The sequence below is a fragment of the Pteropus vampyrus genome, unplaced genomic scaffold (genome assembly GCF_000151845.1).
Source record: "Pteropus vampyrus isolate Shadow unplaced genomic scaffold, Pvam_2.0 Scaffold535, whole genome shotgun sequence".
Classification (NCBI taxonomy): domain Eukaryota; kingdom Metazoa; phylum Chordata; class Mammalia; order Chiroptera; family Pteropodidae; genus Pteropus; species Pteropus vampyrus.
In genome coordinates this window covers 139,199-156,264 of record NW_011889316.1, presented here as the reverse complement: position 1 = coordinate 156,264, position 17,066 = coordinate 139,199, and the positions used below count along the sequence as shown (strand labels likewise).

At 42.5% G+C, this 17,066-nt stretch overlaps 1 protein-coding gene and 1 pseudogene across 9 annotated transcripts in view; one reads left to right on the top strand and one right to left on the bottom strand.

Moving 5' to 3' along the window:
* Window positions 1-17,066, top strand: part of KIAA1958 (KIAA1958 ortholog) — a 266,726-nt gene that overhangs the window by 168,107 nt on the left and 81,553 nt on the right. The window contains exon 1 of one of the 9 annotated variants that reach the window (XM_011383644.2): window positions 7-194. The exons of the other annotated variants lie outside the window; for them this stretch is intronic. Coding sequence (XP_011381946.1) covers window positions 39-194 — 156 coding nt within the window. The 5' untranslated portion in view covers window positions 7-38. Of the gene's footprint in view, window positions 1-6; window positions 195-17,066 lie in introns of those variants that run through there. 9 annotated transcript variants of the gene reach the window in all.
* On the bottom strand, window positions 15,016-15,134 carry LOC111733177 (annotated as a pseudogene).

Here is a 17,066-nt window from a genome sequence, read left to right as displayed (position 1 = left end):
GAGGAAGCGGCGGCTGCGCGTCCCGAGCCGTCCGCGCCATGTCGGGCGGGCCCTCCAAGGCCCTGCCGTCCACGGGGCCCCACTCCCTGCGCGACATGCCACACCCGCTGGCGGGCTCCAGCAGCGAGGAGGCCGTGGGCGGCGACAGCACACCCAGCCCGGACCTGCTCATGGCCCGCAGCTTCGGCGACAAGGTGGGGTGCGCTTAGCTGGGGGATGATGGATCCCGAGCTCCTCTGGCCCCGGGCCGCGCCCACCCTGGCGCTCCTTCCCGGGGGGCAGGCGTGCCCTCGCCCCCAGAGCCTTTGGGAAAGGCGTCTGCTCTCTGCGGACTCTACGGGGTCCCAGCCGCAGGGGAAGCGGGCAGAGGAGACGGGCTTGCCGGGCTGTGACTGGTCGTGAGCGCGGGTGACAGCTGGTGGGGAGGGGTCCCGCCTGCGGGTTGGGGCTGGAAGTGTGTGTACAGTGCTCGGCGCCTGTGTCCTGGGATGGGGTCCCGGGTTCCTCCAGGTGCATCCCTGAAGCTGAGCTGCAGAGTAACTTGTAGCTCCAGTTTGCTGGGGGTGCAAAGAAGTAAGTTAGTTAATGGTTTTCCGTGGTAGGACTGGGCAGCCGTGGTCTTACTGCCAGTCATCTTCTTCCTCCTGTCTGTCATGCGGGAAGGGATCTTTGTTTAGGTTCGTTGTGTGCACTGAGAAGTCATCTGACTCAGACCCCAGCCGGCCACAGGAGACTCAACTGTGGTTTTCTCTCTGGTGCTCCTTTCACCTCTGACGGCCTCCTACGCGGTTTAGGTTCGGCAGAAGCTGGTTTTGTTGATAGAAGGGAAGCTCGCCCTTTGACCTTCTTTGTGCAGAAAGAAGCTCCTGATTTTCTTAGAACAGCATAACCCTCCCGCTGCTTTGAGAGACAGCAGAGTCCAGTGATTGGTAAGGGGACGCATCGCCCGCCCCCATCGCCATTTCAGCTGTGACCTGGACTTGAGCTGTGATTGTATCAGCGCTACTGTTGCCCCTTAGTCACTAATTGCAGAAATTAGAATTTTTCTTAACATTCGTGATCAGGATTGCCTCCCCCTTAGATGGGAGGACATAGTTAAGATGAATATACCTGTACCGAACACTCAGAATAGCTAGGCAGGGGTGCCCTATGTACCTTCTTGAGAGGGTTCGTAAAATGAAAGAGTGGGCAGCGAGGGGTAAAGCATTAGGAACAAGAAGACTTAAAAAGCTAATGCAACCAATGAATTGAGGCAGCTTGAGGTGTGTGTGTATGGGTCTTTGTAATTATTTCTTTGTTTTATAGATTATAACTCTACGAAGGCTTATGTCACTTGGAAATACCTTCCCTATTTGACATTCAATAAGTGACGAATGATCGAATGAGTAATTTGTTGCTTTCTTATGGAAAATAGAAATTGTCCTACATGCATGTAGGTTAAATCTTTCGATTTCTGTCTCAGGTGTGTGTAAGATAGTGAATTAGTTATCTATTGCTGTGTAACAAACTGCTCCAAAATTTAGCTCCTGAAAATAGTATCTGTGTGTAAAAAATCTGGAAACAGTTTAGCTGGGTGGTTCTGACTCAGATCTTTCATGAGGCTGCAGGCAAGCTGTTGAGTAGGGTTGTGGTCATCTGAAGGCTGGATTTGGGAAGTGAGCCTCCAAGCTCACTCGCTTGGCTGTTGGCAGGTAGTTCCTCTCCATTGGGCTGCTTGACATGGCAACGGGTTTCACTTGGAGTAAGTGATCGAAGACAGCGAAAGATCCCAGTACTCAAGCCACAGTCTTGTGTAACTTAATATTGGGAGTGACATGCCACCGTCATATTCTGTTGGTCACACAGACCAACAACGCTACTGGTACAATGTGGGAAGAGGGTATGAATATAGCAAGTTCTCGAATAATGTCATTTTGTTATAACATTGATGAGATGCTATAGAAAGTTTTGTTTATCGATTAGCCTATGGTAAAATTATTTTTTTAATATGTAGTTTCACTTAAAGTCGCAAAGTCTGTCGACAGTAAGTTAGGAATCGTTGGGGCCATCTTGGAGGCTGGCTACTGCAGATGGATATTTTAGATATTTGCTTAATGATCCACTTTTGGAGGATACCTGATGCAGAAGTATGGGCATTTTACTAATAAGCAGTGGGAGGACAGATGCCCGGTACCACCAAGAGCTTATTGGTGGGCAGGAAGTCAGGTCCAATTCTAATTACTGCAGGCTGCCTTTATAGGGACAGTTCTGTGAGAGAGAATCTTGAAGACCTAATTATTAATTATTGAATATTAATAACTCTCCTTACAGGTGCAAGGAACATCAACATCACATCACTCCCAAGGGCCTCATTTATAATAACCAGTGTAATTTCCTTAGAGGCAAAGCAATGCAATTTCTTTCTCTGACTGAGAGTAACATTTTCCTTGAATCTTGGCATGCACACATGTTTTCGTAACTCTGGAGAAATTTCTGTAGAGAGAACTAGGAAGCAACAGAGGTGAATCATTATCAGTGGAAGGCAGTCTTTCCTTTGCCCTGCTGTTTCTTGCCCAGGCAGCATGGAGGGCAGGTAGGAAAGTTGAGTGCTGTGGTCTGCCTTTGAAAAGAAGCCTGTTCTCTTGCCTTTCTGGACATTAGGGTTGTGATCCTGGATGCCTGATTGTGAGTCAGTTTGGGGCTTGGATAATGAGGATTTGACAAGTTGCTTATAGTGCAGTGTTATCATATTATGCAAAGGGAATTGCTTTTTGTGAGCCCAGGATGGTGCCATGAACAGGGAAGCCTGTGTCTAAGTCTAGCAGACACTTCCGAATGGGCTTTGGGGTGCCGGGAAGGAGGGAAAGACCATATGCGCTGGTCTCTCCATGCACAAAACTTAAAATCATTCAAACCGTGGAGTGATGGGAGGAATCTTCTCTATTTGCCTGGGGTTGCTAGGACTAGTTCTTTTGCCAGCTAAACTCACCAGGCCTTCTATCACTACTACATCCTTCATCTCCACCTAAAATGTAAATAAACCACTGGCCTATCTTTCTTTTTTACTTTGATCCGCAAACTGCCCTGGGCTACTTCTCCCTTGACTCAGCTTCCAGCTCTTGTGTGCCTTCCCAAACTGAACATCAAGCCCTTTCAAGTCCCAACTGTGGTTAACACCCCTACCCACATCCTCAGTCTCGTCACTGAACTCTTCCACCTCTTTCTGTCCCTGTAGGTCACTGCTTCCTCTGAAGTCTTCAAAATGGAGGTGTCTTTTCCTCTTGTACTCCACTTATATCAGAATCAGGAGATAGGGGGTTAGCGTCCTCTATTCCTCCCTGTCTTTTACAAACCAAGTTCTGCGCCTTTGAGGCTCATGTCATTTTATTTGTTCATCCAGCAAGTATTTGAGAGCCTACTAAGAGTTAGGCACTGTTGAAGGAACTTGAGATGAATCAACCAGTTGAAGACCCCTGCCTTCATTGGATACATTTAGTGAACACATACTATATTATGTAATAAAAGCCATGGAAGGAAGAGAAAGGGCAGGGAGGGGGGCGTTCAGAATCACTGGCCATGGTTAGGAGGATTTGGATAGGCCTTATTGAGAACTTGAGATTGGAGCAGAGGCTTGAAGGAGGTGAGGGAGTTAGCAAGTAGATATCTGGAGGAGTGTCCAGGTGGAGGAAACAGCCAAAGCAGAGGTCTGAAGGCATATTCCTGACTTGTCAGGGAATAGCCCAGTGGCCAGTGTGGCTGGAGCAGAGTGAGCAATGGGAAGTCATAGGGTGAGGGCGTGGCAGGGTGGGGCGGATTGTATAGACCTGGTAGGCCACCCCGAGAACTTTGGCCTTTACACTGAGTGTCATTGTAGGGTCTTGAGCAGAAGGAGAATGTGGTTTGTCTTCGGTTTTGGAAAGGATCACCCAGGCCGTTGAACTGAGAATCCTTTATTCAACTATTCAACAGAATTAGATTTCTTTTTGGTTAAAAGGACATACACTGAATGCAGACTGGTTGAAGAAAAAGAAATACTCGTTCCAGGTTGTTGTATGTTGTTGAAAAGCTCCAGGTATTTTTGCTTCAGGAATAGCTGTAACTAGGTATTCACATGATGTCCAGAATCTGTCACTTTCCATCTTGGCTCTGCTTTCTTCGTTTTAGCTTTATTCTCAAGCTAGCAAGGGATATGCTATACAAACAAGCTTCACAACCCGAGCAGAAAGAGAGCAACTCTTCCTTGATAGTTGCAGCAAAAGCTCTGGGCTAGTGTCTCATGGGCCTAAATTGGGTCAGGCATCGAAACCAATCTTGGTAACTCTGATTGCCCAGGTGGGGAACAGGTCTTTATCTTCAGAGCACCGAGAAGGGAAATTTTTATGTTTGTTTGTTTTAACTGTGAAATGTATATCTGAAGTATATAAAATGTGTCTGTGTAGTCTAAAGAATAAAATGTGTCTATATTGGTTTTTAAAGAAGAACAACATGAACGCTCATGTTTCTACCCCCTAGATTAAGCTATAGAATGTTAGTAATATTTTGGAACCTCCTCTGTGCCTGGGGATGACAGAGGTGGCTTCCAGAGCAAAACCAAGATGCTATTATTAGAAGGAGGAGGAACCAGTGAATACCAGACAAATGGCAACAAGAAATGGCCATTACAGACCTTCCACTACCTCTTTCCACCCTGTCGTTTTCTCACGTCCCAGCTTCTCACTCCTATTGATTAAAATCTTTCAACCCTCAAATCTCTTCAAATCGTGTACTCATCTTGGAGACTCTGTCCAAATCTCCAAACCCCTCCATTTCTTGACCCTATTTCCAGTCACCCTCACCTCTTTTTCCAGTTCAGCTGCCCTTTCCCATGGCTACACCCTCGCATTATGACACGTAGAACTGTTCCCGCTCTGAAATGATGCCATCAGATATCATCTTTTCTTGCCTTACCCTCCTCTCAGTCAGTAATAACTGACTACACCTGTTCTCTGACCTCATCTGCATTCACCTACCTGCTTTAGATTCTGTGGCTCACCTCGTCACTTGATCCTGCCACTGTCCTTGACTCAATTGCTTTGCTCTCCTTTTACACCGAACCCGGATCATTCCATTTGTTTATATCTGTTGCCTACACCTAGGGTGTAAAGGCCTCTTAAGAATTCCTGCCAATGTAAAACCACAGCTTCCAACCACAGATGGGGCCTCCGTGGTGCCGGGCACTCCTTTCTTTCCACAGTGGGCTCGTGTTCTGTACTGTGGCCGATCTGAAGCTTTTCTCTGCTCCTTACACCCTCCACCCGTCCTTCTGCTGATGGTCTCATTTTCTAGCTTAGAGTAGATAGAAACCACTGTAAACAAACTTCCTTTCACCAAATTACAAAATGATCGTCATCTGTAGCCATCTTTGCTTTCCTACTCCCTGTTGCAATGGAAGAGATTCTAAGCTGATCCTGAACTATACAGCTTGTCCCTCTGGCCTCTTGGAGACACTGCCCTGTTGTCCTCCTGCCTCACTCCTTTGTCTGCAGACTCTCTCAGCTAGCTTATTCCCATCAATATTTAAACATACTCAAGTCGCTCTTATTTGTAAAACAAAGCAAGAGTAAAGAAACCTCTGCTGTGATGCTCCCTTTACCTCCATCTCCTGTCTGATTTTGTGACTCTTCTTCACAGCCAAACCTTTTAGGAGACAGGTTTGCTTCTCTTGTCTCTACTTCCTAATCTCTGGCTTCCTGTTCAGCCTATTGCTATCTGGTTTCTCACTTGCCTATTCAAGGTCCCTTGTGACTTCCTTATTGCTAAGTCCAGTACATGCCTCACAGTCCTTTTCTCACCTGACCTCTTGGTAGCACTTGATGCAGTCAAGAGCAGCCCCTTGCTTAAAACATTCTTCACTTGACTTTGTGTTTTAGAGCGTGTGCTCTGGAGCCAGGTTGTCTGGATTTGAATCCCAGCTCTACTACTTACGCTCTCTATAACAGCAAATTATTTTATCTCTCTGGCCCTCAGTTTTCTCATCATAAAAGGGTACCTGTGCTACACGGTTGCTATGAAGACCCAGTGAGTTCATTTCTAACACACTAAAACACACTACCTTGAGGAGTGCCCGATATATAGTGAGCTTTTATTAAAGATGAGGGTAGTGATGGTGGTTTTTATTCCTTGATATTGCATTCCACATTTTCTTTGTGCATTTTTGCCTGGTCTTTGTTAACTTCTGTATCGGTTGCGATCTAGTCAAGGAATAAAAACTACTGTAGGCATCTCACCAGGAATACATGCAGAGGACAGCGAGGCAACCAGAGAGTAGCAATTGCAGGAAGCTGCCGTCATCCTGAAGGCTGGAGGGTCAATGGGAGGAGGCAATGTTAGCGTAATCCAGGTGCTTCTGTGGGGATTCCAACCATGGTTGGGTTGCTCAGCAGGAGCTGGGACCACAGAGAAAGGGAGCCCTGGAGAGGGAGCAGCTGCTGCCAGGGACTCTGGTCTGAACCAGAGGGAAGGGTTTGATTAGTATCTAACAATGGCTGAAGCCAGAGAGGAAAGCAGAACTGGAGAGGAAGAGGCGGGCAAGCCTGAAGATCGCTGGACCGCTGGATCCACCTGTGCCACCTGTGCCTGAGGCTAGCTAGCCCTGCTCTCTGGGCTTCCTGGTTACAGGCAGCCATGAATTCTCTTTCGTTTACACTATTTTTAGTTTGGTTTGTCACTTGAAACTTTAAAAAAAATTGACCAGTCCATCGACTTTAAAATGTGAAATGAGAATTGAGTTTTACATTGGCAGGATTGAGAAGGGGGTGCTTAATTTCTATTGGTCAGCCCCACTTTTGGGGTGTACACCTGCAAATCAGCTAAGGTGGCAGAGGTGTGTTTTCACCAGGACTCTGAAGTTCGAGGAGGCTTTCAGGTACAGCATGGGGAAAGCATCATGGGCTGAGGGAGCAGCTTGAACAAAGCTCCTGAAGTGGAAAAGACTTGTGCCCACTGGAGTTGGATCGAGTTGGGTTTTGAGAGTCTGGAGGTGGGGATTAGTGAGCGATGAGGTGGGAAGTCAGATCAGGAGGAGGCTGAAGACTGCTTTGAATGCTGTGACGTGGAGGTTGTTTTTATTATTTAGGTACAAGCCAGCCCTAGAGGGTTTTTGAGCAGGGGAATGTGTGATCAGTGCTTGAGATGAGGAGAGACTGGCAGTGAAAGGTAGGATATGAGAAGGTGTTAGCCTGCTTTAGGTTGGAGTTGTTGCCTGAAAGAAGAAAGATTAGCAGATGTAAAGATGACTAGTTTTGGTAAGGTGGGGATGACTGGTTTTCTAATCAAGATACTGATTGATTAGATATTGATTCTGATATTGCCTGGTGCTCTCGTTGAGGAGGGGAACACAGATTGGGACGCGCGTGGGAGTGGGAGGTGTAAAGATGACTAGGATGCAGTTTGAAGTCAGGAGTTCAGGACAGAGGTTACCTGAACCCCACCGGTAGAAACGCACGCAAACTTCAAGGCTTAGCGCAAATGGTGTCCCCAGGATGCTCTCCTGTGTTATATAGGTGTGTAACCCCAATGGATCAAATAGAGATGGGAATGGAAGAATGCAGAGGTTAAGCTCAGACTTTAGACAAAGTGGATATTGACAGTCACATGGAAGGCAGGAGGTCATAGCAGTATGGTATAAGAAAGGTGGTAGCTTAGGAGAAAAAAAGCAGAGTTGGGGAAAGGTCTTTAGAAAAGAGGAGAAATGAGCATTAGTGGAGGTTATGGGAAGGAAGATGTTCATGATAAATGAGAGTCTCTCAAAATAAGTACGTAAATAACAGCTTGGCAAAAGTGCACAACTAATTTGTGTATGAGCTGCTGGGTTTGTTTACTAGACATTAGAGGGGTCATATGCTGTCTCACATCTGCCTCAGTGTGTGTGTGTGTGTGTGTGTGTGTGTGTGTGTGTGTTGGGGGGCAGGGTAGAGAGTGGGTAAGAGCGGTGGAGAGTGGATAAGAGCAAGAGAGATATGCAAAAAAAGGTGTTTCAGGACTCCTGTTTGAAAAAAGGCACAGAGGCAGGAGGAGCACACAGCATGTTTGCGTAGCGGAGTACAAGCGCTCTTCAAAACCTATATCTTTTGAGCATCTGCTACATGCCTGGCTCTGTGCTAAATGCTGGAGATGTTGAAAAATTAAAAAAAGGTCTTTCCTTGGAGAGGTTCATGGTCCAGAGAGAAGAGGGATATGTACACAGATGGTTGCAATAGCATGTGAAAGATGCTAAATGTATTTACTAGCTCTGCGGCCTTGGGCGCGTTTCTTAACCTTGTACAGTAGCCCTTCCGCCTTAATGTGGGACTTTGCTTTCTGCGGTTCCAGTTACCCACGGTCACTGAGGTCTGGAAATATTAATACTGGAAGAGCTAAGGTAAATTTATTGTACAAGTGTGCGACTTTTCTGTACTATGCCCTGTGTAAGGCATTATGTTCCTTGGGAGTTAAGATATCTAAGTTCTAAAATGGACAGGTCAGGTCTCAGATGTTCGGGTAAATGATATCTTACTGTAATTAGAATAAAAATGGTTATGCAATAGCTGTTTTATTGCAAAAATGGAAGCCTAGACCTTCTTCAGGGCTATTTAATTAGGGCAGAGGAATATTCTAAGGAATTGGGCTTGTCATCTTGCTGGCATCAGCATCTGTGCTGCAAAAATGTAACATAGCAGCCTTTCTCTGTCATGTCCAATCAAGAAATCCTTGTTTATTTCATGACTTGCATCAGCAATTGTTCATTCTCCAAAGATTTATGTTGGCCTGTCATGTACCATGCCTGAAGCATATGTAGAGAATGAGAGATGACCTTACCTTCTAGGCATCCACAGTTCAGGAAGGGGAACAGAGGAGGTACAAGTGAATAATTGCAATTTAGCATAATGGTAGGGGTATATTGTACAGAATATCATGAGGGTTATCAGAATTTCTTTGCATTAAAGAAATTCTAGACTGAAGCATGTTTGAAGGGGTCCTTGGATTCCCTCTTATAGGTAATAACTACATTTTGTCTTTTAATGTTTATGTTGGAATTTCAATGAGAATTTGAATAGTTGTTTTCTGGTGTGATGATAATGAGAAATTCTTTACTACATTTCAGCCCTTAGATTTTATTGTGTATATGTTAATCCAATGAATGTTCTTTACCAGCGTATCCAAAATTGGCTACAATATTTGTGAGGGCCAGTACAAAATTTAAATACTTGTCCCTTGTTAAAAAGTTATTGAGGATTTCAAGATAGTGGCAACAGAGCATTAAATCCAGTATGGAACCCTTCTGAAAGCGAGATGCTGATATCCTTTGGATGTACTGGTTTTCAGGTCCTGTTAAAATCACTCCTTACTCATCTCAGTGTTCTGGTTTAGGACTGTTGTCATTCTCTGGGTATGCTTGCAATAAGTTAGGGTCTTCAGGGCTTGCTTCTCCAGTCTGAACTGACTGGAACTTGCCTGGAATACTCCATCCTCTGTCAACATTCTAGCTTTCCCTGTTTCTAGAAAAACTTAACATGGTCTTCTCTATGCCCAGGTTTTCATGTTTAACATATGCTTGGGACTGCTTTTCATTTTCCTAACAGTTGCTTCTACCGTCTTTTCCTTGCTTCTGGTCTCTTTCTTATGAAACGTATCCAGCATATGCTCCCTCAGTTACCCTACCTTTACCCAGAGATAATAGTAATGTGTGTTTGTAGTTGTTGCTAACATTTACGGAACACCTGCTTTGGTTGGGAGCTTTACTGCATCATCTCAGTGCACTCTCCTGTGACATAGTTACTGTCTCATTCCCTTTTGACAGGTCAGGAAGTGTAGGCTTTGAGAGGTGAAGTAACTTGTTCGAGGTCTTGGAGCTAGAAGAAAGTGAGGCTGGGATTTGAACTTGGGTCTTTGTTAAAAAGTTATTGAGGATTTCATTTTTAATTTCAGAGCCCACTTTCTTAACCACCACCAATGCTACAGAACTGTCGTCCCTTCCCAAACCTCTTCCTTCTTTTTTGAGCATTTAAATGCTTTAGGCACTGTACGTTGCATTTCTTATACAAAACACAGTCTTCAGGCCAAGGGGCATGAAACCATTCTCTACTGTATCTTAGCCCAATCTCTTCCCTTATTTCAGTTTCTAGGTCTTCCAGCCTTCTCCTCCTCATGTGCCCGTCTCTCATGTTCGAGAAGTTTCCTAAGGCTCACTACTTTTTGCCTGCTCACCCTTCCCATCACAGTCAGGCTACTCAGATGAGAGGTCTTTGTGCACTGCTTCCATCTGCCTCGCCATCTGCTGCCTCTTGCCTCAGTATCAAGCAAGCCCCCTGGTCCAGGTTCTGCCCCTCTCACTCGCTGCTCACAGAGCTCCACAGTGGCTGTTTTTCTTTTGCAGAATCTCAGGCTTTTAGAACTACAGAGGCCTCAAAATGCCTTCTTAGCATCTACGGAAACGATAATTTGTTTTTTTCTGCATTAATCTTTTAATATAATTAATTGATTTCTTAATACTGAACCATACTTAAATTTATACTTAGGTTAAGTCTTACTTGGTCTTGGGTTCAGTGTGCTCCTGTTTTGTATGGACTTTTAGATTTATTCTATATTTTCTGTTTATTGTGCTGTCTCCCCTCCCCTCCCCCCCCCCCCCCGCCGCCCCCTCCATTTTCTGACTTTGGGTAGATTGATTAAGTGTACTTTGTTTAGTTTTATTTAGGCACTGTACGTTGCCTAAGTTCTATTTCCTGTTTCTATTTGACTAATGTTTATAATTATATTTTTAAACCATAGGCATGATTTACTTAGTATCTATAAATTTCTCTAGAACAAGGAGAACCCTTAGGCTTTCTTTTACTTTCCCTTTTTAAAAAATCATCCTGAATCATCCTGTGATCAATCTTTGTTAAAAAAAAAATTGATGCCCCTTTCTTTTTTATGAATTCTTTTCTTAACAGTTACCTTGAACTTCACAGTTACTTCAACTGTCCATTAAACTTATGTCTTCTGTCTTGAACAAAGGCTTTATTCTGATTTATTTTTCTGTGAGTTACATAAGGCTGGAGGGAACCCTGGATGATATACATTATATAACAACATCCGAGTGGTATTATTCTTGTCTGAATGGTAATTTGGCTGAGTTTTTCCCCTTAAGACATACGTAGAGATTGCTTCATTTTCTTCTTTTTTATTTTAAAAACACTTGAGATTAAAGCATTTTTGAAAATCAGTTTTGTAGAGTGTCATTTATCTTAAATCACTACCATATAAGTGTTTGATTCAGTGAATTTTGGCAGTTGCATATACCTTTGAAACTACTATCACAATCAAGATGCAGAAGGTCACCTACAAAAGTTTTCTCATGCCCCTTTGTAGTTCATATCTTTTTCCACCCTTGGCACTAGGCAACCACTTGATCTTCTTTCTGTTACTATATTTGCATTTTCTAGACTTTTGCATAGTTGGAATCATAAAATATCTACTTGTTTGTGTATGGCTTCTTTCACTGCACATAATGATCTTTATCCATGTTGTTGCTATATCTATAGAACTATTTCATTACTGAATAGTATTCCATTGAATGAATTTGCCACAATTTATCCATTCACTCATTAATGGACATGTAGGTTGTTTCCAGTTTAACGCTATTACGAATTAAGCTGCTACACTAAAAAAGAAGAGCAAACTAAACCTATAGCAAGCAGAAGGAAGGAAAATTGAATGGAAATTAATGGAATAGAAATAGAAAATCAATAGAGAAAATTCATGGAACCAAAATTTGTTTCTTTGAAAAAAAAATCAACAGAGTTGACAGCTTTTTAATGGGATCAACCAAGAATAATAGAAGATTCAAATTACCAAAATCAGAAATAAAAGAGTAGACATTACTACTGACCTTTCAGAAATAAAAAAAAGGGATTATAAGGGAATACTGTGAACAGTTCTATGCCAATAGGTTACATAACTTAGAATGGACAAATTCTTGGACACAAATAAAGCTGCTATGAATATTCATGAACAAGTCTTTGATTGACAGGTTTTCATTTCTTTTGGGTAAATACCTAACAGTGGAGTTGAGTGATGGCAGCTTCATACCTTTGCCAAGACTTGGTATTGTAAGCCCTTTTAGTTTGATCAATTCTAATGGAGGTGTATTTTGTGGTTTTAGTTTGCTTCTGCCTGATTACCAATGATGTTGAGCCTTTTTTTCACATACTCATTGGCCATTTTTATGTCTTTTGTGAAGTATCTTCAAATCTTTTGCTTTTTTTATTATTATTTTCTAAATTATTTTTTTAATTTAGTTTCAAGTGTACCGTACATTGGTTAGACACCTTTATAGTTCATAAAATGATCCCCCCAATTGCTCCTTCCCTCCCCTGACGCTCCACCTAGCCAATGTGTTAATGCTAACTGCATTCCCTATACCATGCTCCCCATCCCCATGACCATCCATCAGCTACTAATTTGTACTTCTTTAGCCCTTCACCCCATTCTCCCAGCCCCTAAAACTCCCTTTCCCTCTGTCCAACACCAAATTGTCCATTATATTTGTGAATCTGTTTTTGATTAGTTTGTTCTTTTTATTCCTTAGATTCCGCATATATGTGAAATCATAAAGTGTTTATCTTTCTCTGACTGACTTAAATACTTTCTGGGTCCATCAAAGCAATATCTTTTTCCATCTCCTTCCTTTTCATATGTAGGGGTCTTGTTTTCTTATCCTTTCAGGCACTCTATCTTTTGGTTGGAGCACTTAATTCTTTTCTATTTAAGGTACTTGTTGATAGGAATATACTTTTACTATTCTTTATTCCTGTTCTTGATACATGTTTTTCTCCTTAAAGAAGTCCCTCCAACATTTTCTGTAGTACTGGCTTGGTGGTGATAAATTCCTTTAGCTTATTTTTGTCTGGGAAGCTCTTTATCTGTCCTTCAACTCTAAATGGTAACTTTACTGGATAAATTATTCTTGGTTGTAGATCCCGGGTCTTCATCCTGTCGAATATTTTTTTGCCAAGCCCTTCTGTCCTGCATAGTTTCTTTTGAGAAATCTGCTGCCAGTCTTATGGGTGTTCCCTTATATATAATTATTTGTTTTTCTCTCGCTGCTTTTAATATTCCTTCTTTGTATTTAACCTTTGGCATTTTAATTGTGATGTGTCTTGGTGTGGGCCTCTTTGGATCCCTGATTTTTGGAATTCTCTGAGCTTCCTGAGGTTTTATGTTCATTTCCTTTACCAGGTTAGGGAAGTTTTCCATCCTCATTTCTTCAAACAGCTGTTCAATATCTTGATTTTCTTTAGTTATGCCGATCAGATGGATATTTGGACCCTTAATAGTGTCCCGTATCCTCCTTAAATTATTTTTATAGTCTTAGTTTCTTTTTTCTTGCCATTCTGATTGCATGTCTTTGGCTTTCCCATCCTCTGTATAGGTCATATGATTCTCTTTATTCACTTTGTTTATTCTGTTTAATATACTTCTCATCTCAGATAACGTGTTCTTCATTTCTAACTGGTTCCCTTTTATAATTTTCATTTCCATTTTTTTTATAAATGCCAGTTTGTTTATTTTTCATACTATATCCATTTACATTTTTATGTTTTTTTTATCTCTTTGTTGAAGTTCTCACTGAATTCATCTACACTTCCCATAAGTTCACTGAGCATCTTAATAACCAGTATTTTGAACTTTGCATCATTTAGATTGCTTGACTCCATTATTTCTGGATCTCTGCTCTGTTTTCTCATAGAATTTCTGCTGCTTTGTCTTCTCATTCTGGCTGCCTTTCTGTGTCTGTTTCTATGTACTAAGCAAAGCTCCTAAGTCTCGGTTTTTTTAGTGTGGATTTGTGAAGTAGGTGTCCAGTGGCACAGTCCTCAGAGGGGTTCAGCTGCAGGCCAAACTTAGCCCAAGACTCTACTCCTCTGGGGCGACCTGTTAAGATTCAGCAAGCGATCCACAGATGCTGTGCTTATAGTTGCTTCAAAAGGGCCACACTAGAAACTGAGGCTAGCTGCCACCAGTGTGAGTCTCAGCAAGGAGCACCTGACTCCCTGAGGGTACACCTGGAAGTGGCTTGGGTGGGGCCGTGAGTTGGAGCAGGCAGGGTTTCAGGGAATCCTCTCGGTGGAGCGACCTTTGTTATCCAGTTTGATGACGTCAAGGCTATGGTGGTGCTGTGTCTGGTGCACTGGTAGGGAGGAGGGCTCAACGGAACAATGGATACTGCCGACACTTCTGTACAGAGCGTCTTGCCTCGGCCCTCACTCTGACAGTGTCTCCCTGTAAGTCCCTGGTGCCCCCTGCGTGCAGCCAAATCAGCACTGGTGCTCAGAGCGAGCAGGTCCGTCACCGCGAAAATCCCTCGCGGACATGGCCCCTTTAAGAGGCGTTTGCTGCTGCCGCAGCCTCTGTCTCACTCAGCCGCAGGGGACCGGGCAGCCCCGCATCCTTGCCCTGTCCTACCTTCTGTTGTTGCAGGGTGTTTTCTTGGACTTCTCCCTAGTTGTATGGCTTGTTCCTCTAGATCCCAGGCGACTTTTTCTTGCTGCTGTTCTTGTTTCCGTCACAACTTTGATTTGGTCACCAGACGGATGAACAGAGCCTCTGTCATCTATGCCGTTTTTTTTCTCTTTTGCCGTTTTTTTTTTTTTTATTGGGCTGTTTTTCTTTTTGAGAGAGAGATATATATGTATACATACACGTACATATATGTAGAGAGAATTATTTAAATGTTATTTATACTTCTTAAAAAAAGTCATTTTATTGAGGTGTGACACACAAAGAGTTGTACATTTTTAAAATATATAACTTGATGAGTTTGGAGATAGGTATACACCTGTGAAACCATCACCACAATCGATGCCATAAATGTATCTGTCACCTCCAAAAGTTTTTTTATACCTTCTTTATGTTATTATTGATAAGAACACTATTTTTTTTTTTTTTTTAGGCGAGGCAACCCTTGGTTGACCTCACAGATTGCAAGGACCTTGTTAGCTTGCAATCCTTATTATTATTATTTTTTATTTTTTACGCTTACAGCAGCTGGTCTTCCTAGGCGATCTCTCATCCAAGTACTAACCAGGCCCAACCCTGCTTAGCTTCCGTGATCAGAAGGGATCGGGCTCGTTTGGGGTGGCATGGCCATAGACTAGAACACTATTGATAAAATCTACCTTCTTAGCAAATTTTTAAGCATATCATACAGTATCATTAACTGTGGGCTCCGTGCTGTACATTAGATCTCTGGGAGTTATTCATCTTGCATGACCAAAGCTTTGTACCCTTTGCTTAACACTTCCCCATTTGGCCCTTCCCCAGCCCCTGGCAACCGCCATTCTACTCTCTGCTTCTATGAGATTGACTAGTTCACGTGCCTTACGTAAGTGGTACCGTGTCGAATTTGTTCTTCTGTGACTGGTTCATTTCACTTAGAATATAATCCTCCGGGTTCATTCATGTTGTTGCAAATGGCAGGATTTCCTTTGTTAAGGCCAAATATTTCGTTGTATGTGTGTACCACATATATTTTCTTTTTTAGAAAGACCGAGAAAAATGCTTTGATTATTGAAATACATCGGTAAATTGAGTAAAATATGTTGCAGTACTGAGTGGATAAACATGCTCATTACCAAATTAAGAACTCTCCAAATATCCCAGTAACCCTCAGTCACAAGTCCCTGAAAATGGCATAGAATTAGCACGATGCGATGCCATGATCAAACAATGGTAGAAAGGGGAGATCAGGGGCTAGAAGTATTTATTGTTACATAAGCCTTTGACTAAAGAAAATAGGACATTAGTCAAAATGTGCATATGGCATGCAAATTTCAGAAGTATATTTTAAAATATTGCGTTATTCCTAATTAAAGAAATTCTGACATTTAAACAAAGATGAAAACCAAATAGAAAAAAAAAAAGGAAAAAAGGTAACAGAATCAATTTTACGGCTAAAAATTAATGTGAAGTAGAAATAATGATAGACAAATATATTCCTTGAGGTAATTCACGCATAGTGCCTTATTATTTTAATTTATAGATAGAAAAGGATTTTGTTATATAAAAACTGTTAAAAAGGTATCAGTGAAAAGATACGACCTTCATGGAGTGTGTTAAAAGTGATGCTAGAGCACCGCAGGTCAGCTGGGCAACAGCGGTTTGTTAGTTTGTCTTTCGCAGGTGGACCACGGGAAGTTCCATATTCGAGTGTACAGTTTAACCAGTTCCTTTCCAGTACCACAGGGTTCACCGTGTTTTAACTATAGACTTAAGAATTGGAGGTCGGGGGAGACGACTGTTTAGAATTTTGTTGGAAATGTCTGTGCACATTACAATGTCCCATGGAGTGCAATTCCTTCCAACTCCTTCCAAGCAAGTTCTTGATTATTGAGTCATATTGAGTCTTCTCATTTTTTTTGTACAGTCTTCATTTGATTGGATACTATATCGACAGCTTGGATGGCAGACCAATATATATACCCCTCCACAGTTTCTCCCCTTGTCATCTTCGTTTCCGATTCTTCCATTAGAGCTTTAGATACATTCTGGATACAAGAATGTCAGAGAGATGTATGTTCTCCCATTCTGTCTTGCATTTTTTTTTTTTTTAACTTTAAATTTGTGTTTGCGAGAGGGAAAGAGTGAGGAAGGCAGAGATAATTTTATTTATATATATATATAAATAAAATATATATATATTTTTTGGCTCATTATATCTTCACTCTGCATATCGGGAGAATTCCTTGATTTGATCTGAATGGTGGGTTTATTTTTCATCCCATTCTGATAGTTCTACTTTTCTATTTAATTTAAATTTAACCTCACTTATGATTGTTTTAGCAGTCGTGTCTTTGAATCTGCTTTCAGAATGTGATGTGCACATGATGATGATTTGACTTAGGGCAGGAGCTGACCGCTGCCCTGACCTAGACCAGAGTGCACTGAGTCCAGCCTGCATGTGTGGGACTCTGCCGCTTCTGCCTTTTTGGCGAGGGAAGTACTGTTGCCCCAAGCAATGAGGCTTGTTCTCGTACCACCCAGTGCGCATGTCTGTGTATGTATGTGTGTTCACAAGCAGTGCACAG